The 26,938-nt window shown below is 35.8% G+C and overlaps 2 protein-coding genes across 3 annotated transcripts in view; both read right to left on the reverse strand.

Moving 5' to 3' along the window:
• Positions 1–1,006: 1,006 nt before the first annotated feature.
• Positions 1,007–26,938, reverse strand: part of LOC113502564 — a 137,842-nt gene continuing 111,910 nt past the window's right edge. The window contains exons 12-21 of one of the 2 annotated variants that reach the window (XM_026884179.1): positions 17,583–17,740; positions 13,757–13,875; positions 11,118–11,285; positions 8,578–8,643; positions 7,678–7,806; positions 6,881–6,958; positions 5,984–6,126; positions 3,591–3,821; positions 2,435–2,611; positions 1,007–1,436 (exon numbers count right to left, since the gene is read on the reverse strand). In XM_026884179.1, the coding sequence (XP_026739980.1) occupies positions 2,468–2,611; positions 3,591–3,821; positions 5,984–6,126; positions 6,881–6,958; positions 7,678–7,806; positions 8,578–8,643; positions 11,118–11,285; positions 13,757–13,875; positions 17,583–17,740 (1,236 nt within the window). In that variant the 3' untranslated portion in view covers positions 1,007–1,436; positions 2,435–2,467. Of the gene's footprint in view, positions 1,437–2,434; positions 2,612–3,590; positions 3,822–5,983; positions 6,127–6,880; positions 6,959–7,677; positions 7,807–8,577; positions 8,644–9,120; positions 9,427–10,593; positions 10,693–11,117; positions 11,286–13,756; positions 13,876–17,582; positions 17,741–26,938 lie in introns of those variants that run through there. The other variant, XM_026884178.1, reaches the window with a different exon arrangement.
• LOC113502566 lies at positions 23,541–26,254 on the reverse strand. The gene is made up of 2 exons (XM_026884181.1): positions 26,102–26,254; positions 23,541–25,512 (listed from the first exon to the last, which is right to left on the reverse strand). Exon 2 carries the CDS (start codon positions 25,428–25,430, stop codon positions 24,630–24,632), a length of 801 nt encoding a protein of 266 aa, XP_026739982.1. The 5' UTR covers positions 25,431–25,512; positions 26,102–26,254; the 3' UTR covers positions 23,541–24,629.

Here is a 26,938-nt window from a genome sequence, read left to right on the forward strand (position 1 = left end):
GATTTAAATCTAAGTCGGGTACGGGTATGCAGTAAATCAGATTATAATTATGAAATTGTTATTACCTACTACGAGACAAAATTATTTTCGCGAACAATATTCACAAACTAACGAATAGCTACGTAGTTAAGCTAAAGTCTAAACCAAACATGTATGGTAACTATGTATGTAGTTATTAACTTAAATAGCGTGCGGTTCTAACCTATCGTCCGTACACTAAATATCCATCTACCTCCTCTACCTACCAATATTCTCTTATTTCTAGTTTCTCTACCTTCGCGTCTATCAACTTCAAGCAACGGCGACATTTTGAATTTATTTTACACAAAATATTTAGCAAAAGCGCAAACTATATATTTGTGTAGATCACGCCTTTAATTTTATACATAATCTTATTCATACAATAGTATATATTATACACCAATAAAATTAATTAATTTTAATCACATTGTTTGAAAAATGATATGTTGCCAAGTAATTTTCGTAAATGGACATATTATAATAATTATGTAGGTATATATAATATTATAAAATTATGTAAAATGGGAGGTTATGAAAAGTAACCAAAACTATATTATCGTAGGCCTTGTCTTTGTATAAATTTAGTAATAATATTTTTTGCTTAATCAGCTAACATAAATATTTACACGTGACAGTAAATATACTAAATATATAACGTATTTTACTTAGGATATCATCAAAATGTAAAATTCCAAATACGATAAAAAAAAGAAATTTTGTAGAGCCAAAATTATTACAAACATACAGCAAAGTGTAAAAATCAAACACGATATATATTAGCGATACATATATAAAAGTTACAAAAAGAGTTGTTTGACGAAGAGCAGCGGTCGGTCGCGCGACATGAGCGGGCGTCGCGCGGGCGCTGCGTGCGGCTCGCGCGGGGCGTGCGGCGCGGGGGGCGCGGGGGGCGCGACGCCGGCGCAGGCCGCCACGCGCAGCGGCCGCGCCGCGCTGCCCGCGCCGCAGCGCCGGCACGCGCCCAGCCCGCGCCGCCACCACGCGCCCTCGCACTCGTAACTGTGCTTGTAACCATCCCCCTTATCATACCCTGTAGACCTTTCGTAATCCCCCCTATTGTAACCGTCGTAACCCGCCTTATCATACGATGCCTCGTAACCCTTCTCGTATGCTCCAGATTCGTAAGTCGCTTTACTGTGCGAAGCTGAAGATGTAGACGGTTCATAGCTTGCTTTAGTGTAATCGTAGCCAGATTTGTCGTAGGTATCGTAGCTAGACTTCTCGTAGTCGCCGTAGCTAGATGCGTATCCTGAGGGAAATTCGTAGCTGTGTTTACTACGGTTTCTTTCCGACCACGTGGATGTTTCGCTGTCGCACGGCGTCACTGGAGCACTCCGGATTGTCTTTGGTTCATATCGTATAGGTATCGTTTCGTCAGTTAGAGAGCCACGTTTCTGAAATAATAGAAATTAATATCATTGTATCTTAAAGGTAACGTAAAACTACGCAATGACAAATAAATAAAAGTTCAAGACAAGATGAAACATGTAACGTGAAATTGTGTTAGAAATATAACATTTTATAAATTAAAGTGGAAACATTAGTGTTATTAATAGCTTTCGACGTGGTTAATCTTCATCAACCTTGCCCTTACGCTCGGCGTCGATTGTCATCGTGCCTACTTCAGCTTACAGTAGAGCTACGCTTCCACGCCCTCTTGTGTAAAGTGGCAAAGTCATTATAATTGTATAATAATAAATTTGGATATAGCTCAATTTTAAAATGCTACATTCGCATTTATTTATTACTTCAAACATTCTTTTATTCAACCTAATTCCTCAACGAAAAACGTGACGCTTAATCAAACTAGTTAATCGTAAAAATAATTGCTTTAATTATGCCAAACCGTCGTCTAAATTGCCATTGTGCTTACAAAATTATAGGCACATACGCTATTAACGTAAACTTTACACCGACAGTAGTTCTGGTTTGGATTCGAGCCCAAAGTCTTAACTCAAACCAATAATGTAGTCACTGCAGTAGCTAGATATAATGAGTATTTACTAAATGAAACGTTAGTCTACCGGAAAGCATATTGGAAACATCTGCACACTATTATTGAACGAGTAACCAGCTCTGGTTTTAAATAGCAGACAGTTATGGACTTCATTAATCACAGAATTGAAAAAAAAGTGTACAAAATATTTATACAAACTTGCCTAATTTTACACTCTTTACAAAAAAATATATTTTTATAACAGTTACTTGGGACAGACAGACGGAGACTCCGACTATGTTTACTGATAATCGAAATCAAAACTCATTTAATTAAGCTAGGCTACAGAAAAATACTTTTTGGACGACAAAGAATCGTATTATGTAGACAGCGTTCGTATCGCCCAGCCTATGTTGTTATACTACTAAATGACGATAGAAGTGTTTGTTGACTTACTCTTATAAAATGGAAATTCGGCAGCTTAAAGCGTCACACTTCCTGTAGAAATTTAACCGGACAAACGCCCTGGCGGTTATCCCCGGAGCGGATCATCACCATACCGTCAACCTCATCACCGACTTGGATCACGATCTGATCGCGGAGCAGCATCAATCCGTTGTCGCCATCTGATACCTGGAATAAAAAATATCGATAAATAAAATCAAACAGGATTATCCAGGCCTATGCTCTTGTGTTTGGGATGAACTTTAATTGTTGACTGAAAGAGTCATATGCCAAGTTTCCGAACTAGCATAAATGAAAAGCAAGAACTGTAGGAATTTGTAAGTAGGTATGTACCAATATTAAGAATCCAACATTGTTTCGCTTGCAGTTCGAAATACCATTAAACAGTGACGCTTTAGTACGAAGCCGTCCTTGACGGGTGAACTTGGCATTTGACAGAAGGGGGGGTTAATGACTTCTTTTTGCACTAAGGTGGGCACTGGGCCAGCCAATTGGCATGGCTTTAAAATGCCTTTTATTGGAGTTGTTGCATATTCAAATTCATTGAATCGCATGTTACAAACGAGTTATTTTTTTAGAAAACTTCAGTGATAAGAAAGTTGGCGCACGTTTTTGGTGTTCGTATGAAATGTGATTTGAATATTTTACATAAAGCCTGCAAACGACTGGAATGTTTCTATTTGCTTTGTCCCCACTAATTAAAAAGTTTTGCTGTGAGTAAAGAGGCTAAGGGGCTTTATTTATTCATCGCTGTCAAGAATGTTGCATAACTTCAGTCTGTGCAAACAATGCACCAACAATAACCTTGTGGTTTTATCGTTTGAACTTCCGTGGAAAACAGAATGCAATAAAATTTTACGGCTTTAATTGGCACTAGAATAATGTACTAAGACACCAACAAAATTTAAAAAGACTTATGCGTGTATGTAGGTATAAAAGCTAACTTGTAAATAAAAGTTGTAGAAAGGTAGATATGAATGAGAAGAAAGACCACGAAACACTGCTATTATTAATAAAAAAAAAAATTGAACAAACAATTCTAGATTTTCTTCAAGTTTTAGCTCGCACGGGCATAACTACGCCTACAGGTAGTTTAAATATAAGAACCATAGTTAAACTCTGTTATTTACAAAAGTCATAGAGGTACCTGTAGATTATGCGTCACTTGCAGCGGCCTCTCCCCGGCTTGAAGCTTAGTGCAGTACTTGGAAGGGAAGTATCCGATCTTGCCGAGGCATTTGCCCTTCCACCAGTCAGGATCCGAGGTATCGATCACAGTGACCTTGTACCCAGCCTTAAGATCCAGCTCGTCGGCGTGGCGAGACTTGAAGTTGTAAAGGATCACGTACAAGTTTGTTGGCAGGAGACGTTGATGTTTCTAAAAATAAATGATAACAAAATTTAAAAGTTGCAACACATTCAACTATTTTATTTGCATAAAATCTTTCAAGTAATTTGAAAATTAGTGTGCTGGTCTAGTTAAAAACGCGGAGTGTACGTGGCCTCAAAAAACGCAATAAATAGAGCTCTGGAAGAGAAAGGGAGAAACCTTTGCTATATAAAAAAATGAGACAGTTTCGGAAGCACCTGAAAAGGGCCTGTTTAAAAAATCTAGATTTTGATTTATTGTTTACTCGTTAAAGTGAATCTATCACAAAAACGATATTATCTTAAAAATGACTTCATAATCAAATAATGTAGAAAAGAGTAACTTAATAAAAAAAACAGCGAGCTCATTTTACAATGAGTGGAAAAAAACTAGCAAGGTCAATATCAAGTGAATTCATTCTACAATCACAACTCTATTTTCTGTACCTATTTACTTTCAAATTACGATGTTTGTCTTCTGCATTATATTCGCAATGAATGCGCGCAATGCTGGAATTGCCGGCAAATAACTACATGCTTGGAAAATAAATGAATGTGTGAGTTTTCTTTATAAAAATCAAGTGGCTTCAATACTTATAAAATGAAGTAATATTAAAAAAAACTAAGTACCTATTGTCATAAGATTTTAAAATATACCTACTTTAAGACAATACATACTTATACACTTCTGTAGTTAATTATAATAACACTGAGATTGACCTGCATCTTTCTGTACTTAGATACGAATAATGTGTTTGTATACACCGCCACTTAAACCCAATTAAAGCTAAGAGCACTCAGTTTTTATTGGGTTTGAGTAGTTAGTAATTAAAATATCCATCCTGACAATCCGAGTCGTAGTCTGACATTAAAATAATGGGACCTCATTTTCATTTTACACTACCGTGGTACGGTGAGTCAACAGATTTTGCGTATTTCACTTAATTAATCATTTTTACGTAATCTTATGATATATTGATACCTGTTATTCGAAATTCGACCAAAAGGTCAGTCTGAATCCTTTCGATCTGATTTCAATTAAAAAATGCGATATATTGTTGTCTATTGTTAATCACCTCCATTCGTACTCTACCTACAGTCTCCTCCACACATTTATCAGGTCAATAGCCCGAGAGGTTTACACTGGGTATATTGTCCGCCTGGCGTCTAAGTTAATCCTATATGTTCGTTATATGGTTTTGAACAGAAAGTATATATTTTTTAATCTTGTTTCTTATTAACTACACGTATGTGTGAGTCAATGTGCAATTCTGCAAGTTAGCTTGAAGTTGTTTGATTACTACATGAGTCACAAGCACAACAAATGCTTGACTCATTACAGAAGTTATAATGAAGGTTTCTGTGGAATGTAGTACCTTAAAAATCGACATGAACTCGCACTCAAACACTTCTTTCTTAGCAATGAGTATATAATTCAATAATTAACTTTTGTAATCAACATCATTAGAACTGTGATACTGTGCGCCGCTACATCTGTAGCTCGTAGCACTTAGTAAAGTTTGAAACTCGATGAGCTTATGTCTAAGTTACAACTGTTATTAAATGATGTAACGGTTTACTCACGCGTATTTATCGGGGTAGCCCGACCAGTTTCAGTTCGACTCGCGATCCCGCCGCGTCTGCTCATGATTAAGGACTCCGGTTGGGTCCGAAACTAGTCGGGCTACCCCGATAAATACGCGTGAGTAAACCGTTACATCATTTAATAATGAATCAGTCTCACGATAGTTATTATAAAAAAAGTTACAACTGTACAAGTTGAGCGATTACATGCTACGAGTAAGTCTCTCTTGACTCGGTCGATCCTTGGATGGGTGGTTATCTATGTCATAACCAGTTCCTACGTGTTTCGGAAGGCATTTTAAATGTAGGTAGGCCGAAGCTGTTATTCATACATCCCTGACAGTGGTTACGGGTAGACGGAAGCTAGAAGGTCTGACAACCAGTTTTACTAAGGGGTATAATATTAACCAGGCAATTGGGTTGAGAAATTAAAATAGGCAGTGGCTCCTAGTAAAACACTGGTACTATGCATGCATCCAGTTAGTCTGGAAGCGAGTGAAATATGTAGGTTGGGATGATGATGATGCTCAAGTTCGAAGCTAGTCGTCGTAATGAATATTCTGAATATTATAATATCTGAATACTTACGCTCTGTTGTTTGACCGGCGAGGGACAAGGGCTCGCACTGTTCGATGACAGACTCTTGTCCGGCTCATCAGGCAGCTCCACACTGCTCATCCTGCCGCCGCGCGCGCTCAACAGTCTCCGGCTATGTACCGGTGACGACGGAGCTGTATATGCCACATACTGTTATAGCCTGATTGCCTAGAGCTAGGCATATTATTACAGACACACATAAAGTATTGACACTAGACAACTGTTTTGAAAAAGCATACTTTCTAATAGTGTGTTTTAGAGAATGTGAAAATATTTTTAGTATTGTTTAATATTTTTGATTTTTTCATTTAAATTACTCACGTAATATTCCAAATAAATAACAGATATTATTAAAATACTGTTATGAAATTCATTGTTGTCTGATATCAATAAAACACATTTATTTGTCGGTTTTTAAACTAAGCTGAAATAATTAGTGCGTTTGCCGATAGGCATTTGTGAGAGAAAATGTATATTGAGAAAGGAAATATTAAGATTAGTTGACGGATTAAGTACTTGCCTCTTTTGTTGGTCACGTTATTCAATAAATGTACCATCTAGACAAATGCGTAGGTAACATGCAAAGTTATCATTGTGACAAGGGTCATAAATACTTAAGTGTTATTAGATTAAGTCAACTTATCTATTAAATAACGCAGAAAAACAATGTTGTATCAGCAATCGATCAGACTAATGAATATACGATATTTATACAGGTATTATGTTATCTTCACAATTATCTTTGATACAAAAACCATTCATGTTATTGGATACTCTATAGAAAATAAAAGCCCTATTATTCTTCTCTGAGCGGAAAAAGTCCGCAATATTGCTTGCTACACATTATTTTTCTGTTGTTCAGTGATTTCAAATAAAAGAATAACGTACATGAACGTGTATAGCTATGAATTGAGTAGTTATTCATTCTATTAAAGCCATGCCTCATGCAAGCTGCTCTGCAATTACCTAGAAAACAAAATAAACACAATAAAACATAATTGGCAGACTTAAGACATTACTTACGATTTGATTGTTGATGAAAATCGTATAGGTATGATTATTAAATAATGTTTCTAATTTTGTGACGGCATAATTAATTCGTCAAAATTTATTGATATTGTAAGTAGTGTTTTAGAAAATGAAACAATTTCGCCAATGTTAATTTAATACGTCGTTCACGTAGAAGAAGAATTTGAAATAGACGTACGAAGCGAGATCCAAAGACAGTAGAGTTTACATCAGCGACGTCGAATACTTCAAGAAAGTCTAGACAGAATAAATAACCAGTAGGTACCTACCGACGAACTAACACACACAAGCTAAGCCGAAGGGGTAGACTTGGGAGGTGAACATTGCATGTGCTCACAACACAGCTCGACATCAAGTACCGGAGTCCAAAGAACCAAAACCAGCCAAAGAATCCACGTTTATGAGCATGTAAGCTTTTGTTTAAATAGCTTCAAAGCGAAATTATTAGCGAAAAAGTCAGATATTAACTTTTTCCAATCAGCTATGAAAAACAGTTGTCATTGCGTTTCCGGTAAATATTGTCAGTTTCAATGAAACGGAAATCTAACCGTGGCGCACCAGCTGATTAGAACAAGTTAGATCTTTAGATGAAATAAAAAGTCATGAAGCGTGAGGTTGTTTGGACCCAGGCATGTTTATTACTGGTGAGTTCGTACATAGCACGCGGCTGCCCTGCGAGGGTTGGTCCCGCGCCGGCCGCCGCCGCAGCTCGCCACACTCCGGCGAGTCCAGCGACAAACTCTTCATTCTAAGGTTCAACTTTTGACGTCTCGGAGAATGCGGCGCTATAAAATTGATGTAGTATGAGCATTCAACCTATACTCACCCACACCATTTGTTATTATTTCGAAGAACGATTGTGTTTCTTTGTCATGTCATGTTCATGTATTATCTAATGTGAAAGTATATGGCTTTGAATGTTTGTTGTCATCAAAAGTCTATCTAGCAGTTTTGTGAAACGATAACAAATTTTTACTTTGTGGGGGCAAGTATTTGATTGAATGTAAATGAATTATATAGATTTCATATGACTAAGACTGTTTTATTCAAAATCTTACATACCAAATTATAAAGTAAAGCAACTTACGTGGAAAAATATCACTTCAGTTAGAAAAGGTGTAAGTGAGATATTTGCAGATTGTGAACAATGTCTTAGATATATGTAAGTTCGTAACAATAAATACCAGAATACGAGCAAACTAAATAAATATAAATTAAACTACAATAAATGTGCGTAAGCAGTGCAGACAGTAAAGTAAGATAAAGAGTAAACAGATGCTAAAAGTAAGACGAAAACCTATCTGCTACAAGTAGTTGTAGACACTACTAAAGTGAAAGCTACTCTGTTGTTGTGACGCTTTACTCGAGTGAATACTATATGCGCTCATTAATCTATTATCAGATACAGCTTGTCATCAGCTGCTTTCAGATAGTAACAGAAATGCGGCATCATGAATGAGGTTTATTGTCAAAATGCTCATCGATGCAACCAATGCTTCAACCAACGTGGAAGTAATCTACAGGGTTTCGCTTATATACGATGTCAATATCGGTACCAGGTAAGGGACTGGTGCGGTCTGCTTGCCTCAACATTTGGGCACTCTTCGAATTCTTCATTGAACCTGTGTGGACAAGTAAACAGGAGCCGTTCTATAATAATTTCAAACTAAATCTACTTAATCCTTTTGTGGCCTGTCTTAACGGAAAATAAATCGCTGAATAAGTCCTAGAAAAAGCGAAAACAAACAAAACCTTAGTCATACTGCGGTTACGTGGGGTTAGTTAGTGAACTGGCGTGTTCTGTAATGTTTCCCTCGACGAGTTAATTACAGGGTTCCTATGAGCTTAATACTCGTAAGTCGTGATACGACGGAAGTTAAGATTGGGTTATAGAAGGCAAGTGACAGGTTGTGGGTGCAAATAAAATAAGTATAGGCTTTGTGTCAAGTGTGTACTGCAGATGTAAAAACACATGCAAACATCGGCACGCTGCCTCAAGCCATGCATCACTTACATCGATATGCACTCGCAGATAACGTAAAGACGACTCCGAATCAAGAGTAAAATAGAGTGCTCGAGGGTAATCAGAGAAAAGGAAGCTTATTTTTGATGTTTATTGTAACAGTAACAACATAATTATATATATCACAGTACGCGGGGCGCTTCGGGGTTATTAAGACTTCCGAGAAGCGGCTATTGACGACATGCCAAACTGCCGCGCTGAGTCAGTGCTCTTGCCTATGAGGCGATATGAATAATAGTTTCGGTTCCGTGGGGTTGAAATGTTGCTAATCATTTCTTGCGGACGCTTGCAGTGGACTTGAGAATTGATGGCGGTGGATCGCCGTTTTCATTAACTAAACATAGGGGCTGTCCGAAAGGTCGCGTAGTGGTCACCTCCGTCTCTGCAAAGACAACGTGCGAACAAAACAAAATAAATAAAAGCAAAATGTAAACATAAAATACAGTAACTTAAATTAAACCAAAATAGTAGGATAAATAAAAGGAAATGTTCGGATCAAGTATGATATTTGCCGAGTTCGTCAATAATTGCCTGTACGGGAAGAGGTAGATGAGCCCTGCAAGGACAGGATAAAGCATCTAAGGTGCTTGCCGAGCTTCGACTATTTGTTAAGTCCTATTATCTAAACTAACACTGCAATCGCAAAATTAAAATAAAGAAACAAAATATACTGAACACACAACGAAAACGTGGCACCGTAACCCAGAAGACGGGACAAACAAAGCTGTGAGACTGAGAGAGCGTTGCGCTACGGCAGCCTTGGGCGCGTACTTTCTGGCAGGGAAATGGACCGGTGCTGCGGCGAGCCGCGGCGCGACCGCGAGCCCCACATGGACAAACTCTTGACGCCGGCGAAGAGCCTCCGTCGCACGCCGCCGTCGGGCCGCGTCGCCCCGCCTACCGACAAGCAGCTCTCAGTACCGACCGCACCCCGCCCCCGCCCTGCGCCCGCGACTATACAATGCGTGCAAAAAACAACTCGACACTACTGAAAACGAGTGAATCTGAGTGAAGCTGCCGGTCGACCGTCACGCGTCGAGTTGCGAAGCGGACGGCCGGCGGCCTACGGCGCGACTCGAGCGGAGAAGCGAGCGAGCTCGGGTGCGGCGCCAGACCTGAGCTGGAGGAGACGGGTTGCGGCGCCACGGCCAGGCCGGCGGAGGGCCGCGCCGGCGAGCGCGGGGGCGGCGTCTCCTCCGGGGCCGACACGCGCACTACCGGGCCCCCACGCGATTCCCCGCCGCCCGGCTTCCCAATTTCGTTGGCCCGCTTCAGAACTTGGTAGGTCTGATCCACTTCCTCCTCTGAGCATCGAGCGAAATGCGATTAGAGTCAGGTCCGCAACACGACGAGCACGTTTAGTGATACTCGGACTGTTATAGTGTGCGCGAGGTGGAATCGGTGGAATCATGTCTGGAACTCGCTTGTTAGTGGGTAATCCGTTTATGTACAGTAATTGTAGTTGGGCTTAGGAATTTTGTATTGTTAGTCAAATCGAACGCTCGGCTTCGGAAGGGTGCACAGGGGTCACTCCTGACTGATACCGTACCCGAGTCACAGTAGCTATCGAAATCATCATCGAACTCGACTGATCCCCTGAATGAGATCTTGGTAAGCCTCTGTCCCGGCAGCCACCCGTCCTCCACCCCTGGACAACGTGAGGTTAGCTTCTGACAGTGTTTTAGCTATAGGTACGTGATTATGATCGTTGTGTGTTTTTGCAAGCTCGATGAAGCTGTGTATAATGTTGTCACGTTTGGAATCATTTAATCAAATACCTAAATAGTGATAAAACCATTTTAAGTCAACATTATAATTATAAATGTATCAGGTAATTGTAGGAATTTTATTGTTTCAGATTCACAACAATATAGAACTTACCTAACTTCTGCAGGCATGTTCATACGGGTACACAATAGATTGTAACATTATAATATGGCGTTTATATGACACTCATAAATAATCCTTATTTTCATTAATTTTTAAAATCAAGTATGACTACATTTTATAGTTAGTGATTTTGACTGTCCACAGAAAAACTTAGTTCCACTGCTATGGTATAAAGTGACTTACTTTCATCGTCGAAGGCTGTCTCTAGTACTCTGTGAGACTCTATCTCGGAAGTGCTCTTCTGCCTGCGTAGGAGTCGAGACTTAGTCTGGCACTTGCCTACTTGAGGCATGCAGTCGGTGTGCACGTTCATCTTACATAATCGACAACGCAACCCCTGGCGAGTGTGGCCTACGAACAAAACATTTTCATTGTAGCATCATGTTAATATATAAAAACTTAAACGATCCTTATAATATCAAATTGACAAATGGACGCAATGTGTTGGACCCTTCTGCTTGGTATGCCTTGTATTGATATGTGCACTCAAGATAATATCGACCATTGAATAATCTTGAACTTGTAAAAAAGTAATTGAAAAATAAGTTTGTAAAATACATTCCTATATTCCTATTCCAGTTTTCAACGTGGATTGTAACATGTAAGTACGATCGACGATGTAAACTGTGTGATTGATAGCAAGCACGCCCTTCGCTTTATGGAGCACAAACAAAGTTTAAGCGCCGAAGTGGCTGTCAGCATCTGTATTATTATACATCAATCATGTTTTATAGGTTACTATGACTTGGTAAATTGTTCCTAAGATTGTTCCTAAGTAGGTATTGGAACTCAGAAAAGCTCTGTGATTCAATTCTTCTCATTGCACTCTAGTTTTTTTAACTTCATTCTCGGGTTTGACTGTCCCACGCTATAACCAATACATTATCTCACGATTTTAGCTGATTCCAAAAAAACTAAATAAAAACGTTTAATGTACTAAGATTCTAGTGTGTAAAGAATAAGAAAATCATAGCACGCACGTTCGTATCGAACTGCTCAAAATTATTTTAAATACCATTTATTTTTAATTAAATGTTTTAATATAAAGCTTTATCTTAGAATATACACCATACATACGACATGTACCGATAAATGCGGTAATATTATGATATCAAATAATAATAAGTACGAGTAAGTAATTGGCAGCTTAAGAAAAAGGCTTTTACCTTGCTGTCCCGCCTAAACAAGACACAGACTGTCGTGGATAAGAACAAAGGAAAATGATATAACTCTACCAAAAAAATGTGGCTTAGCAACATAATACTTATTGTTATGGCTGTCATATACAACAATCACTAAGCGAGGGCAATGCAAACATGACTTGTGTACGTATTGTTACTCGTTTATCGATTATAATTTTATCAATTTGTAGATGTCTACTCCATATTAGATACAGAAAACAAAATCGAAAGCTGTCTCAATATTCAATTCCAGGTAAACGAAAGTTGAAGCAATTTGCGACGCAATAACAAACTCGCGGAGCACAGCAATAAAAAATAAATACCATGACAGACTCGACGCTCTATGAAATAACAATTTATGTAAACAAATATTGATTTTAAGTTTATGGCAAAAATATTGCTTCATAGATTAGGTAGTTCTAGTTGCTACGATAGTTTGTTTAAGTGTAAGAGTTTATTGCTTAGAATTAATATCAGAGAATACAACAGCGTAATAAAAGCAGTCGTGACTTTGGTATCAAGTCAATCATGAGTTGACGGAACCAATGGAAAATTAACGAACGGCTATTCACGACAAATACGGTCTAGCTTCAGATAGGGCAGTGTTGTTGAATACTACATTTTTACCATTGTGTAACTTCAATCTGTAAAGGTTTTATTGTAGTTGAACAGTGAACCTAAGTCAATAAACCCCGTCACCTTTCGTGCAAAGCGTTGCTGGAATGTGTTAAACGTGTAAGGTATTTCACTAGAAACTGAGGGTACCAATTTCGATAAATAAGCTTTGTGCTTTAGACAGGTATATTTAAACTTGGCCTTTGTTCCGAAATAGTCTTAGCTTGCCTTACACTAGCAGAGCCTATTGTTATCCTGTGTCCTCACCAAATTATTGTGTCTATCAAAGTTGCGAATAAGTCAATTTTATGCTATGACTGAAAATTCATTAAAATTTTTAAAATATTACTATTGCATGTATAGCTAGCTATTCATGTAGTTTATTAGTATGTAAATCATTACTAAACCACGAAATACTAATGTAATCTGCTACTACCAAGCTGGCTCACTTAAATGTACTTGGTAGACAGTTAAATATTGACATCCAATATATAATAATTTTACAAATAAAAAGAGCCATAAAAAGGTACCTAACAAATAAAGATGGAATGGAATTTTTCAATACGTTATGAATAAAGGTAAAAGATCAACATGAAAGCCACCTACTTCAGTTTAATTATTCTATTATAATAGAATACATCTTATAGAATACTGATATGAGACAAAAAAGAAATGTAGAGTTAAGTTCAAGTGTTTGTAACATTGACAATTATTACTTTCTTTTTCAAACTTTGAACTTTGAATATGCCTAATTATACTAATTACTTTTGTCTACTTATTACATTTTGTATTTGGCTAGTAGGCAGAACTAGGCGTGTTTGTCTCTACCCAAGTGAATAACATTTTAGCATTTACAACAGGTGTTGTAATTAAAACCAGGTGGTTTTAATTAATGCAATGGTTTTGTTTATATCAGAGCGTACATGTTGAGGTTTTGACATGTTGATGTTTGTCATGTTTTCATGAGAAGACTAACCTATATTATAAGTATACTAAAATCGTTCTTTTGAAAATCCAAAATCTTACCTCTAAGGACTTGTGAGCAAACGTCGCAAGGAGTTATTTTCTTGTACGTGTATTCTTGGAAGTTATGCGCTTCGGAATCTCCACCACCTCGCATCGCGTCTCTTGCTGCTCCGTTCCTCCTAAAAACAAGTTACATTAAACGACAAATTTTCGTAATTTTTCTTAAATTCATGTTGTGTGTCTTTGTCCATACACATTTTTGTTGTTCTACAATCTCACGTTTGAAATATCTGTAATACACATTGCGTTACTAGAAGTGCATACCAATAAATCAATCATTATAGTAACGAGCTTTTAATTACCTACGTTCAAGCGAATTGAATACATTGACATTTATCACCACACATTATGTGTTGTGATATTATTTGTACGTCACGTCATAGATATCGACCAATGACGGTGAAGGTCAAGGGGAGACAGTCCGTGGATCAGTCTAGGAGGTGTTCAGTAATCTGTCCCTTGCCGACAACACCTAATGAACCATTTGGTAATGGCCTCCATCGCCTTGAGGTTTGTTCGAAACACGAACTGTCTCCTACAGAAATTACATTATTTAAAGAGTCACTCAACATTGAATCAGACTGAAAACAAAGCAAGCACACTGAATATTTATATAGCGCGAGCTGTAAAGCCGAAAGGATTGAGTACAATTAAAGGGTTCAAAGCAGCAGAAGTGTGTTCTGTAAGACTAAAAGCTGGTGAAAAGTAATTGCTACTGTACATGTTGTGTTTACAAATCTATTCAGTATTTACATGCTAAAAAGAGTTGTCTCTACGTGTTAAAGGATGAGCGGTAGATCCAGCATCTGGATTAAATGAAACATTAACATACATAGGCTCACACCTACGGGGCACAGTTACCTCATTGCCATAACCGTCGACACCGCGTGGTACATTTGATTTTTTCTTTATTGATGCAAAAAGAGAGAAACACCAAGATGAACAAAACACGAAATATACGTGATCAAACATATTAATTCAATGAAGTGCAGAAACCTGTGTGATTTCTATGCGTTTGGTTACGAACATGGTCTATAACAAAGGTTTCTGAGGGACTGTTGTAGACTTCATGAATGTTATTGTCATCACAGATTACAGTTGGAGATTGTAAGTCATTTAATTATGCCACTAAGAAAATATTTGATATGTACATTTGTAACACAGTTCATAATTAAATGACCTATCCCGAAAACTCAAACGCAATTTAAATTTAATGACAGTCTCATTCTGTCGCCACTCTACATCTTAAGTTATTAATTGGCTTTACGGACCTAAAATTGAATTGCGTTTAAGTATTCGTACACTCAAAACATTAGCTGTTACTAGACATTAGGCATGATAATGTATAATGTTAATTTAAAATTGTAAGCGATTTCAAAATGGATGTGATATAAAATTTGATGTTTTAATTACGGGATGATCTAGGTACAATGTACACACAACTCGTAAAACAAGTTGTCTTAGGGAACACATTGATCGTAAGCATGATTATTAAATCAGTTAATCAGCTTCAGTATTATGACAAAAAAACAACAAAAAGGTTGGAACTTCTCTTGCAGTCTTTCCCATTTAAAGAATCGAAAACTCAGTTGTAAATAAATTACAGAGCATAATTTTTGACCTAGTGTTAGTGCTAGTATGCCTACGGTATAAGACATATAGGTATAGTGCCCGAAGTGCTCCTTCTGTGTCGTGTCAACAAAGTAGTGCTGTGACTATTGTGTGCATCTCGTTATCTTGAGTTTTATTATTTGAATAGAGCGCTCGAAATATCGTCGAGTCGTAGGCGGCATTTCTAACAAACTCAACACCCTCGTTAAAGATTTTGTCTTCTGCTTCAATCATCTTGTTTATTTTTATTGCAGTTTGACTAAGTGGAAAATTTTCAGTAGTGCAAATACTACTATTTACATGTTATTGACATAATATTTGTTTTTTTATGTACTTGTAATATTCAATAATAGAAAAGCGAGTCATTATTAAAGCGACCTGCGTGATATCAAACCACGCATAATTCTACAAGTAGAAATTTCATTATAATATTATGGTATCAGAAAGCTGATCGACAACGTGACTTGTTTTCAGGAGTTCGACGACCTCTACAGAAATTCGAAATAATTATATTATTTAATTAATTACGTCTCTAGTGCACTCTGTACTTATCAATCATTATGCATCAACCGTAGCAAATCATTAATAGCTTGTTCTTTAAATAATAATTAACTTTGTTAAGCACATTTAGAAACCTTACGCTGTAAAGCGGATACTTGTGCTGTAATCTTGTTTGCAGGAGACATAATGCTCTTACATAATGCGTGTGATCAATAATTGTAATCTGATTTCTATGACAAACGTGACACGGAGTGTATCATAGAGATTCTAACTGTGTTTGCAACGAACGTATCGATACACTGGGTTGCTGTTGCCCCTAGTAGATTAAAATCTGGCTCGTTCAATTTCGGAGTACATGGCACTGTTTAAATGGAATATCAGCAGTGTGCTCCAGCGGGTTTACTAAAACAAGTAAAATGAATTGCACCAAACAACCGCTGTAAGCTCTAGTTAGGCTGCTCGCGATTTTATTATATTCACCACGATACTGGACTAATAATACTAATGGCGGAATATAAAATAGAAGTAAATTTAAAAGGGTTATTAACCTTGGCGAGATCTTTAAGGGTATAATTTCAGAATACATTCAAAATTTATTTATATAGACGACCTCCGTGGTCGAGTGGCGTACGCACCGGTTTCAAGGTGTCGCTAACTCTGAGGTCCCGGGTTCGATCCCCGGTCGGGTCAATGTAAAAAATCACATTTCTACATTGTCTCGGGTCTGGGTGTTTGTGGTACCTTCGTTGTATCTGAATTCCATAACACAAGTGCTTTGGCAACTTACTTTGGGTTCAGAACAATGTATGTGATGTTGTCCGCATTTATATTATATTTATTTATTTATTTCATTCAGATGGCAACTAACATATTTCCCTTTGCTTTATATTCTTAAAAATCATGTTCAAAAGACTGTAACAAACATGTAAGTAACTATCATTCTATTTTGCTGAATATTCTAGTTGGGAATCAACCTATCTATAACTGTACGTGACACATTTTCCAAGTTCCCTGGTAGATAATATTGTTAAAGTTATTATCTTATTACGTCGTTCTCCAATGATTAAAGGAGCGTCTAGCATATTCCCTAGGCATCCTAGATTTTCCTTCACCACGACAGCAAAGTGGGTACATTAAAATGAAAAAATACAAGTATATTGATTTAACTAGGGTAAGTAACGTAACATTGTTTAATAGGTTATTATACTACGTTGATAAATATCTGGTTTTAGCTTTCAGAACTAGAACATTATTTGATGCCCCAAAAAATTATGAGATTATACAAAATGAGGCCAGATTAATTTTGTTCTTCTCATTACTCTTAGAGACAGTGGAATATAAACGGTCAATGTGTTATTTCACCTAAAACTGTGTGAAAAAGCTGTGTCTCAATCTAATTTACCATTCTGTCGAATCAGAATTTATTTTTATTGCTACATGTGCTAAAAACTGAGACAGCCAATTAAAGTTAACCTACAACCCGTCCAGAGTGCTCAGACTAATTAGTGAGAGCCTTACTGTAGTATATACGTTTATTAACTTCTTTGTATTCGAACCTGAACCCTCAAGTTGTTCCAACATCCATTTTAATGATACATTGTGCTAGAGTTGTAACCTGTGATGTTATTTCAATTTCCATGCTTGCTTTAATGTTTTTAAGTTTTATCAGTAACATTGCACGATTTTTACATAAAATGTAATGTTGTTGTCTTACTTGTCTGGCGGGGCGGCGTGGGGTGGGGGGGCGCTGGGGGGCTTCAGGCTGCGGAAAGCCTTCAACCACTTATTCTTCATGCTTCCAGCCGACGATGACGATAGTTTACGATCTACCGCTGCCGCTCCGCTGTCTGCTTTTGCCGCAAACAATTCCCTCTGTACAAACAAATTAAGTCATTATAGAAATTAATGTGAACAGTTATCCAATAGTTTTACAGTATGTAATAAGGAATAATAGTCTATCGGCTACAATTATGTTGTTTCGTAGGTAAATAACCATTGTTTATAATAACGTCAGTTTAGTAAAGTGAAATATATTGTATTTATACTGTCAGTATCCAAGCAGTGCAATGAAGTTATTTACTAAACACATAAACTTCAGCGAGATTTTTATTTTTTGCATATTTTTTCAATTGTAAGAAAATCTTACTCTACTTAGCAATTCTATCAACATGGCGATACCTTTTCAAAAAAATAGGGCCCTATCTAATGTTTATTGTAAAGACAAGGCATAGGTACTCATTTCGTTTTCTTTGCCTTGCAAAATTAAGAAGTTACAAGCAGCTTCTACGAAGACTTCTATTATTTAGTATCGGCTTGATAGACCTTTCCAACAAATTATCCAAGGATATGAGGTAACACACGCGAGTATTCAAAAACTCAAATCGTATTCGCGACCGGCGCCATTCGTAGTAATATGTATTCTCATCGCCTTATCAGGCTACCGCACAAGTTGACCAGATCGAGGTCTGTTTACATAATCGGTCGACTCGTATTCAACAGATTGCCGAAGAAATGCAACTTCTTTCTACCAGTTAGAATTTAATTTACTTATAGTCTTAGGCATCAACTAAGAACCTTTAACATCTTGAACTCAATTTTATAGTTATCTTTCATCTTATTGTCAGAATCGCTTTCGTGTATTACCCAGTTTCCGAAACTTAGTTTAACATATTATCTAGTACATATTTATTTAGCTATATTCTATGTACGATTTAAAGATATATCGAAACACTCAACCTTCTCAAAAAATTAACAGTTTAAGCTAATTTAGGTACAAGGTGGATAATATAATAGTAAAGACGATGATCAGACGTGTAGCGTAAGGACTTGTATTTCTTCATTGTTTTAAAACAATTAAAGGTATTAGTATTAACGCTAATATCAGCCATGTCGCGTGCAATACAAAATGTTTTTTTTTAAATGCCGAACAAAATTCAAACACATTAATTTATTACCCTTATCTTATTTCATGTCTATGATACGCAATCAGTCTACATAAGACTTCCATATTCAACTTTAACTTCAGCACAGGTACGGTATTTCTATTTCATGTTGAAACATTTTTCGTAAAAATGATACACATTTTTTAGAAGGTTCCTATATCGAATTCTGGAAGGGCAAAAAATATATTCTCAAAATAATAAATTCATACTTCTTAGGTCGATTTACTAAAAGAGTCACGCAGAATATTACCTTTTTCATTTTTTCCTGTTTTTCATCGTTACTAGAAAATGACGGGAACAATTTCTAAACATTCAATAATACAAAATCTGTTGTTCGATATTTTGTTGAGTCATATGATCGTGGCAAGCTACACGTGTTAATAGAATCGATATTTTTGTCTGTTCTGTTGAACATTGAACATCTAAGGTACCTAAATGTTATCTAAGTCTTACATTTATTAATTCACTTGAGTCTTCGCAGCAAATTGAAAATCGAATCCAAAGGTACCTAAATCTAAACACTGGAAAAGGGTCCCTGACTCTTGAATGGGAACGTGTATCGAGGGACTACATTAAGTGTTTCACTTACCTAAACCCCGTAAGTAGGTACGTCATGATAAGGAAAACAGCTAACGAGTATTCATTCTTTTCAGGATTGCCTTCTTTATTCATAAGCGATTTCGCTTTTGTGTGCCAGTATCAAGCGATTAGGTAAGTAAGGCACTTGGTAGACTGAGGACTACACACAGAACAACTACCTACTTACTATCTTAGTTGCGCGTTTCCGGAAAGCAAGCGATATTTACAAAATTAACACATAAAGTGTACCGTTATGTATACATGGACCTTAAAGTTTGGAAAAGAGGTTTAACGTTAGCCGCACACTGTGTGATGCAAATTAAGTCATTTACATCTCTTTCATTCTTCAAGCCTTTCTCAACTTTTTAGCGAAACTTTTAAAATACGTTGCTTAAATTTGTACTGCGGTTCAGTTGACATGCTAGAATTGGACTACGTTACTATTATGGATATTTTATTTTCCAGTCGCATAAATTGTGTTTAAGATATGATTTTGATAGATTGATTGATACCTTTAGCGTACTATTGTATTGAGTAAACATATTGTCATGTTATGTTGGTCTTCGTATCTCAGCGACTCTTACGGTAATTTCATAATATGCATAGGCATTTTAAAGACCTACTGCGACTGCTATTCCCTTGTTATAAAACAGAGAACCTTTGTTCTTAGTATGGAAAAGGGTTATGCAAAAGAAACTGTCCTAAAACCGGAATGGGCAACAATACAGTAACTTTCTTCAGTATATTGATTACCCAGCCAATTATTTGGCTTAGTCAGATAGAAATTGTGAAAACGAAGGTCGATTGAAGAGTATAAACAATGATAGTCAACAAACACGAAACGAAACAAAGTTTTTGGAAATCATGGAATATTCATCTGTAAAGTTTCTTAAATACTATTCCGTAAATATTTCGTAAATACTATTCAAAATTCTTAAATTAATTAATTGGCAGATGCTAATTGTTTATCAGCAAATTTTATAACTATTGGTTAGGTACCAAGATAAAAATCAAGTTTCGATCGAATAAGTTACGCGCGCGCCCTATGACTTTGAAACATTAAACGTAGCGCGTCATTGGTCATGCGATACGAACACGATTTCTTGCTGTCGCTACCAAAAACATTGCGTGAGCTTCCATTATTCTGATAGTTAGTGATTACAATGAGCTATATATTGCGATGTAGATGTCTACTTTTTTCATGTAAATCAGACAAAAGCACGTTTGCGTCTTAGAATGTTTAACTGCATCAAGATAGAGGACGAGAATCGTGTCAAGTTCAAATAAAGGCCGGGACTATAAAGCGTCTTATCGCGGCGGATGGACGATGACGGCGAAGTCACTTATCTACCATACCCTTTATATCCTCTTTTTATTCAAGCCGTCTCCAGAAGTTCTCTCTTCTTTACCTGGGATTAATGAAGGCCTTGTTTTAAGTAACCTGTGGTTTTTTTCTGAGATTAATGTTTGTGATTGCTAAAATCTCTCTTAAAATACTAGTAGAATCCAAATAATAAACAAAATTATTAGGTGCATACCTATACATATCTAGATACTAACCCGTTTAGTTACTAACTTTTGCAATAAAGTACATTTTATAATCCCTCAAGTAGAGCTACCTCTCGTGGACAGTTATTTTTTGAATGGAAAGATTATAAATTTTGTGAATAAGAAGTTTGAAACGATACCGTGACATCAAATACCTGCCTTTCAAATTCATGATTTTATTATAATTGTGTAAATTTATCTTGAACAGTATGAAATTTCAGATTACTTAGACCTTAGACTTAATAGGCAGTGAGTTTACGGCAAAAGCAGATATGCAAGATTTTTATTTCGTCGTCGTTAAATCGTAGATGTACGTATGTTTGACGTGCCCTAGGCTAACAATAAACAATCATTTATGGAATACTAGCTGACCCAGCAAAAGTTGTTTACCCTAATAAATTATTTCAAGATGTATGTATTTTTTAATGCCTCATTATAAAAAGAACAAAAAATTTCGTCAAAAAAAATAAACTTTTTTTTTAGCGTGAGCAGCCCTAATCACTTGGGGGTATGAAAAATAGATGCTGGCCGAATCACAGACCTACTGAGGACGCATATAAAATCGGATAAAAATCGGTTAAGCCGTTCGGAGGAGTACGGTAACTAACATCGTGACACGGAAATTTTATATATTAGAAGATAGAAGATTACTGAACACTAACAGCGCCTGTCCTCTTTCTATTATGTAGGTCGATAAAGCCTAAGTAGAACAGTCTATTACTCTGCTTAAATCGTTCTAATCGGTCTGGTTAGAAGACCCCGAAAATATCATCCCATATTTTTTGCACCTAAGTATCTCATGGTCTGTTTCAATTGTAACCAGATGCAGCTCAGTGTATTTTTATTATACTGGAAGTTATTGTCAACTGACCTCCGCAACGCTATTATACAGAGATATCGATGGCATCACGTGCGTCTGTTTGTCATCTAGGTTTATGACTGTCCTTAACGATTTTCAGGTAGGTACCTATGTTGCGTTGCGCTCGGCTTCTGTTATACTTAAGCGCACTTGTGATCTAGACTGATATTAGATATTTTTTTAGATTGATGAAGTTTCCAAACCACAAGAAAATTAGAGATTATTAAAAATAGTTTCTCTATAATTGCTGTTTAAAAATAACACATCTTGAAATCTACCTGCTGAAACTCTTTCAAGTTGAAATACCTACATCTATGAACCTACTGTAAATCATTTTGTAAGGAGGAGTCATACAAATTAACTAGACTTTAAAGAATTCGGTTAGCAAATCCCTATAAATCTAGAAAATTTTAATTAGCTTTTATTTCAACTTAGCAATTCGAAAATAATATATAAGAGCCGGCAAATTATAAAAAGGGGTACTTAATTAAAATGCTCAAGGAGTGTACAGATTATTAGTAATTATAATGGCCTTAAGACTGCGAAGGTATCGACTTAATAAAACCTGAAATTAAACGCCTCTTGAACAAGTTTCATCGATCAAATACCGAATGTGACAAGATCAACACATTCAAGATAACAATATAGAAACACGTTCCTTATAAACAAACAACTATCTTACAATACACTCACGTCGTTGAAATAAGCTTGTTCCAATCGCTGACGAGTTCTGTTAGCTTTGCTATATTCTGGCAGACTGGACTGTCTTCGTACACGCATCCTTTGCTCACGTTCCATAGTCATTAAATCTGACTTCTGAGACAACACCAAATAGTGTAACCGATGGATTATATCCATTTTTATATTTAACGAATATAGGTAGAAATAGAAAATGGAAGTTCTATGTTTCAACTACTCTGCAGCTTCTCGATAACACATTAATATAATTTTAACATTGGGTATATTTTTATGAAAACTCTTCTTCGGCCAACGAAACTTTCTAGAGAACAGAGTAAAACATTTCCTAATATCTTATTTGATTATGTAGAAACAAAGAATACTAAAAGCTGTTTGAAATTTACTACGAAAACTTTGACTTGTCGTTTTAATAAAAAATATACGGGCAATATTGTTAAAAACTAAAATGATTACAAACGCGTCCGCTACGAAGCGGCCCGCTTGTTAGGGCGGGCGCGGAGTGACTGTGGGCAGGGGCGCCGGATGTTGCGTGGCGGCAATCCGACGTCGCCCGGCAACCGTTTGCAAACAACACGCAATCCTAAGATGTACGCTCAGGTACATAGATACTTATAAGAGGATCATGTCGAACTTATGTAGGAATGTTCGATACAAATAATATTAATAAAATTACTCGGCTGGTAGAAGCTATATTATGTAGGTAACTGTTTTTTATTGGGACAAGGTACAACAATAATATTGAAGCATGCGTGCTTGCATACTGTCCAAAATATATTTTAGGGTTCTCTGAAGGGTCTGAGTGGCCATCATGAAAGTTATGAACCAGCATCAAGGTGTATTTCTGTTATCTCTACAACATTGAGATTTGATAGCAGGTGGAACTGTCATAAATTGGATGGGTGATCAATTTTTATAGAAATTATTACTATGGAACCCTTGGCGTCGTGAACATACAAAAATGTGACATAAAACGGTAGCTGATAACTTTCAGAAACCGAATTAGTACCTAGGTCTGATATGCCAATATAAAATAAAAAAAAACAAATTTACAACTCTATGAATACTTTATTAGTAGTATAAGGCAGACAATTACAACAGTAAATGTCTCACAAAGTGATTCAAATAACTTTGAAGTCAAAAGACAAACCTTAACTTAACCCTTTAAATATACAACAATCAATAAATACCGTGTAAATATTTAATTCTGCCAAAAACATCAACAAATTGCCACAGATTACATTATAAAGATATGTGGATTATGTAAAATAGTTGTGCTAAGATTTATTTGTTTATTCATCACAGTCATAATTGGCAAAGTGATAAATGTTGATCTTAATCAAAATAATAAGGAAATGTAAATCTTAAGACTTAATTGTTTCTCTTTGTCCATACCCTACTATAGAAGCAAAATCTTAACATAATTAATAGTTTTAACACCAAAATGTAATATGTTAGCATAGCCACTGATTAAGTATATCTAATGCTTTTGTAAACAGTAATAAATAATGCAACTAACATTTTATAAGTGCTTATACTTAACATTCTTTTGTGTATACAAGTTTGAGGCATCATTAGGTTATATTAATTACTAAGTAAACTATCAACATTTGCAATAAAATTGATCTTTTAAAACCAATTATTTTGTATGTACTAACATCAAAAATGGAGGGACAATTGTAGATAGTTTAACATTTGTGGTAACAATAATACATAGACATTAGTAACAAGATTTTCAACAGCATTAACCAAAACATAATATGAGTCTGCTTATAAGGCATTACTTAAACAATGGAAAAATATTTTCTTTGTTGGTTAGAGATAGTTTAACTCTACATAATTTTCACAAAAACAATAACAAATAATCAAAACAAAATGTAGTTTTATGTAACTTCTTTTGGGGCACCCTTATGTAAAGCACCATAATATAATAACTTAGAGGCTACATGATTATTAATATTTAATATGTACTTAAGTTAGCAATTTATTGCACATGCGCCTCTCTATCATTGCATGTAGTTATAATGTCTTTGTGGATCTGGTCCTTGACTTAAAGATATTTCGATAAATTACTATGAAACAATATTATGCTAATCATATTTACTTCATTTAACTAATAAACAAATGCTCTACAATATTATGTTTCTGTTATCTTTGACTTCCCATTCAGTGTGCCAAGCTGACCTAACATAAGGACAGTATTGATTAAGTTTTCTGAATATATACGCTGATTTGTCTCCATACGTCTCAACTTTTGTACAACATATTTAGAAAAAAATTCAAGTTCATTCTCACTTCCTTGATTTTTAGGGTCAGGGTCTTCTAAACTTCGCTTACGTTTAGCCTCTCGTGGATTGGTCAAATTTGCATTTCTAGCTTTTCTTTTTGGTGATTCACTTTTTTTATTTTCACTGCTCCCACTATTTACAAATGCTAAATTGAGATCTTCCGCTAAATCATTAGCTTCTTCCTCATTCAGTTGTATGGTCAGATCATCAGGCACAGTAACCATGGGTACATGGTTGTCTGAAAATATCGGGGATGGCAGGAATGATACCCGTTTCCTAACTTTAACGGCAGCTTGTTTTGATTTATTAGTATTTGTATCTTCAGTTATTGCACCTACTGTGTGTCTACGGTTACTTTTTTGCTTAGACAAATCATTATTATTTAATCGATTCACAATGTGCTTATTACTCCAAAAATTTACTTTAATTTTTTGTTTGGGTTTTGGTTTCAATTCACTTTGTTTAGGTTTATTCAAGACAGTGGGAAATTTGTAGCGTATGTTGTCATCATCCTCTGTTTTGTTAACCTTCTTTAGTTTAGGTGATTTTGCAGCATTGTTGAAGTAACTAGTGTTAATTTTGTATCTCACATTGTCATCATCTGATTGGTACCCATTTTTCTTATACTTATCAGTAGATGAAGGCTTCATTTCTTATGATTATAATTTGATTCAAAATCGGATGTGTAAATATATTATATCGATCTATAAAATAGTCAAAAACTGCATGTACCTGAAAGAATAATACAAAGTGTGTTAATTGCATAGATTAATGTTTCCTAGATTTTATTTAGACTTATACAGGGAAAAATTTCTAACATGTTAATGATTAAATATTCAGCAAACTGTAGCACATTCAGGGCGTACAACACCCGTAGCTGACGAGAAAAGTTGTTCGTCGACAAGCATTTACTTTGCGTAGATACTTTCCCGCCTAAACATACTCTATCATTCACACAATAATAGAGCTTGTAACCGCTTTCCAATCATAAATATCCTTAGGCATAATTACTATAAGAATACTTATAAATGACACGTCAAATACAAATATTTATAGCAACGCTAAGGTAGGCATTATCGCGAAAATATTAGATAGTAATAATTTGAGGTTATCTTATGACAAAATTTAATAAAATTGAATTTCGTAAGGCTATGTGTATCCTTGTAAATAAATATTATAATTTAAATACAAATAGTAACTGTATAAATTATATTATTTGAAGTTAAATAGTGTTTTTCCTCAAAATTATGTCTCGTCATCATCAACACTTGTTAGACAATTTCAATTACATAACCATAATATTTCATTAATTCAAACTTACCTTCATAAAGTTTCATAATTACTCAACCAATATTCACCCACTAAGTCGGTCACGAAAGTCAAAAATAAATAAATATTATCCACGAATACAAACACGACACGCACGATTTGTAGTGTTCATGACGCAAAGTAGTTCCAATAATATCCGCTAGAGGCTAAAGTAACGCGCGGGAAAATAACTATGGGAGCGTTCGTTCAATGATAAATGGATAGATATTCTGCGAGCACAATGAGATAGAGCGATTCTTTAGCTATGTGTAAAACAGTATTAAAATCCGCTTTTTAGTTTAGATATATCCAGATAAAGGCGCGAACAATAAAGAGTGTTCTTAAATACATTTTAAAATGTTGAAGAGCATTTTTTACTAAAATGTAAATATGATAATCATGTTTCGTAATTGAAAGAGAATTACTATAATCACCATTTTGTTCCATAAATTGATTATTACAATATATGCGTGTATTTTGCGATAAAGTGAATTTTCAGTAAACAGTTTCAGGTCATTTTGTTGTTCAATTGGTTTGAGTTAATTTTTATTTTAATTGAATCACGGTAGTGGTTGGTAAAAAAATATTTGAAAAATAAGAATATAGATTTTAAATAATGCAGGTAAGTACATAATTGATTATGAAAACATGTTATTTATTTCTTTTTTACGTTAAATATTAAAAACAAATAATTAGACTAGATATTGACTCTGTCGCAATATTATTTTATTTGATTTTGTCTAAAAAATTACATTTTGTTTAAAATAGAAATTAAGTATTTATACTGAGCAGGGCAAACGCTCAGACTTATAGTGCCTACTTGAATAAGCAACCAAATGTGTCAGCGATG

The sequence above is a fragment of the Trichoplusia ni genome, chromosome 17, assembly GCF_003590095.1.
Source record: "Trichoplusia ni isolate ovarian cell line Hi5 chromosome 17, tn1, whole genome shotgun sequence".
NCBI classification, from domain to species: domain Eukaryota; kingdom Metazoa; phylum Arthropoda; class Insecta; order Lepidoptera; family Noctuidae; genus Trichoplusia; species Trichoplusia ni.